Source organism: Lolium rigidum, chromosome 7 (assembly GCF_022539505.1).
Source record: "Lolium rigidum isolate FL_2022 chromosome 7, APGP_CSIRO_Lrig_0.1, whole genome shotgun sequence".
NCBI classification, from domain to species: Eukaryota; Viridiplantae; Streptophyta; class Magnoliopsida; order Poales; family Poaceae; genus Lolium; species Lolium rigidum.
The window spans coordinates 56,080,509-56,082,319 of NC_061514.1; the positions used below are offsets into that span (position 1 = coordinate 56,080,509).

The 1,811-nt window shown below is 58.5% G+C and overlaps 1 protein-coding gene across 1 annotated transcript; it reads right to left on the minus strand.

The window, feature by feature from the left end:
* Window positions 1–216: 216 nt before the first annotated feature.
* Window positions 217–1,611, minus strand: LOC124674834 (WRKY transcription factor WRKY51-like). Its single transcript, XM_047210890.1, has 3 exons — window positions 923–1,611; window positions 707–832; window positions 217–617 (listed from the first exon to the last, which is right to left on the minus strand). Exons 1-3 carry the CDS (start codon window positions 1,522–1,524, stop codon window positions 422–424), a joined length of 924 nt encoding a protein of 307 aa, XP_047066846.1. The 5' UTR covers window positions 1,525–1,611; the 3' UTR covers window positions 217–421.
* Between the last annotated feature and the right edge of the window lie 200 nt (window positions 1,612–1,811).

Below are 1,811 nucleotides of genomic sequence, written 5' to 3' on the forward strand. Positions count from 1 at the left end.
TCAATCAATTGGGGTCAAAGTATTTGTGGTTTCCTTGTCCTTGTTACCTGTCCGTATCACAGTTTACCAGTTCGTATAGCTGAATTCATTCCGCCGTCTCCCTAAAATACGGCTAAACTGAACAATCTCCAGGAGTCGTCCTTGCATAAATAAAATTTCTCCATCAGTTCATACGATACGACCTCTGTTGGCTTCGCACACACCAAGATGTAGTAATGGAGCAACCAACTAAATCTAAATTGAGTCGGGAGAGTTGTAAAATGTTCTGCCATCATCGAGTTCCCTCTCCCTCTTTCTACAATATTTCTGCTTCTTCTTTACAACCACATCATCATCATCAGATTGACCGAGATCCATCCAAGCCCCGCTCACTCAAAGAGGAGGGGAAGAACAACCAACAAAAAAAAGCTACTGTAGTAAGTTAGGCATGCCCGTTGCCGGCTGACACGCTCATCGGCATCGGCATCGGCAGCGGCGACGGCGCCATCAGCGACGGCCCCGGCGAGTGCCGGTGCTCGCCCTCGTAGGTCACGACCAGCATCGCCGGGTCGTCCAGCGCGCGCTCCACGTGCTTCCGAGCAGGGCACCCTCGCACGGTGCTGCACTTGTAGTAGCCACTGCAAACAGAGACGAGTAAACCGGTCAGATTACTGGAGATTGTATTGCTCGTCTAAATCTTGCTGAATCGGTGGGGGAAGAGATTTACCGTGGGTAAGGGGATCCCTTGATGGGCTTCTGCCCGTACTTCCTCCACGAGTACTCGTCCGCCGGGATGTCAGCGATCTTCGAGCTCACCGCCGGGACGCGGATCGTCGTCTTAACTCTGTTCTTTCTGCACAAAACCAACAATCCACGGTTAGAGACTTTGCTACTCAAAAAAGGGAACTCCTGTTTTAGACTCAGGAGACGGCCGCGCGCGCACCTTCTCTTGGAGCAGTGGCATCGGCTGCCGGTCGTGTTGGCCTCGGAGTGCCCGCCGGCGCACGGCTTCCGCTTGTGCCCCGACAGCGGCGGCTTCCCGGCCGACATGAGGCTCCGGCCCTTGGAAACGCTGCCCTCCCCGCCGGTCACGGACGAGAAGAAGGACGTGGACGTCACGGAAGTCGTCGCCGCCGACATGCTCACCAGGTTGGGCTTCGTGAAGTCCAGCGTCAGGCTCTTCTGCGGGAGCGACGGCGCCGCCACCGACACAGGCGCCACGACCGTCACGGGAGCCGCCGCCGGCGGAGCAGGGGGTGGCGGAGCCGCCTTGGGCGCTGGCGGGGGCTCGACGGGGCCGCGGCGGAACCGGGCGTGGCCGGTGCGGTCGAGGATGGAGATCACCTTGCGGAACTTGGACACGGCCTGGTCCGCGATCTCCCCGAACGGCTGCTGAGGCTGGTGCGCCTTGGTGGACGGCGCCGCGGCGGAGAGGGAGGACACCAGCAGCTCCAGGCTGCGCAGGCCGGCGGCGGCCGCCTCCTGGATGGCCAGCTGGTCGTCGGCGCGGCGCGGGGCGTAGCAGCCCATCAGGTCCACGGCCATCGTCGCCGGAGTCACTCTGTCCTGTGTGGCCGTGCTGCAGATCTTGGCTCCCCTGGCTGTCCTGGGTTGAGTTTCTTCTTGGGTTTGGTTTGGTTGGGAGTTGGAGGTGTGTGGACGGACGCCATGGGTGACTTTATAGGTGGAAATGGGGTGAGCAGAGGAAGATGCGAGTCAATGATCGTTACCGCTTTTGCAGTTACCTCCCTATACTCTCTTATAATATTCCTATCTGTCCTCCTTTGGGAAGGTGTCAGTGTCACAGTTTTTACATGATACCATTGGTGAGT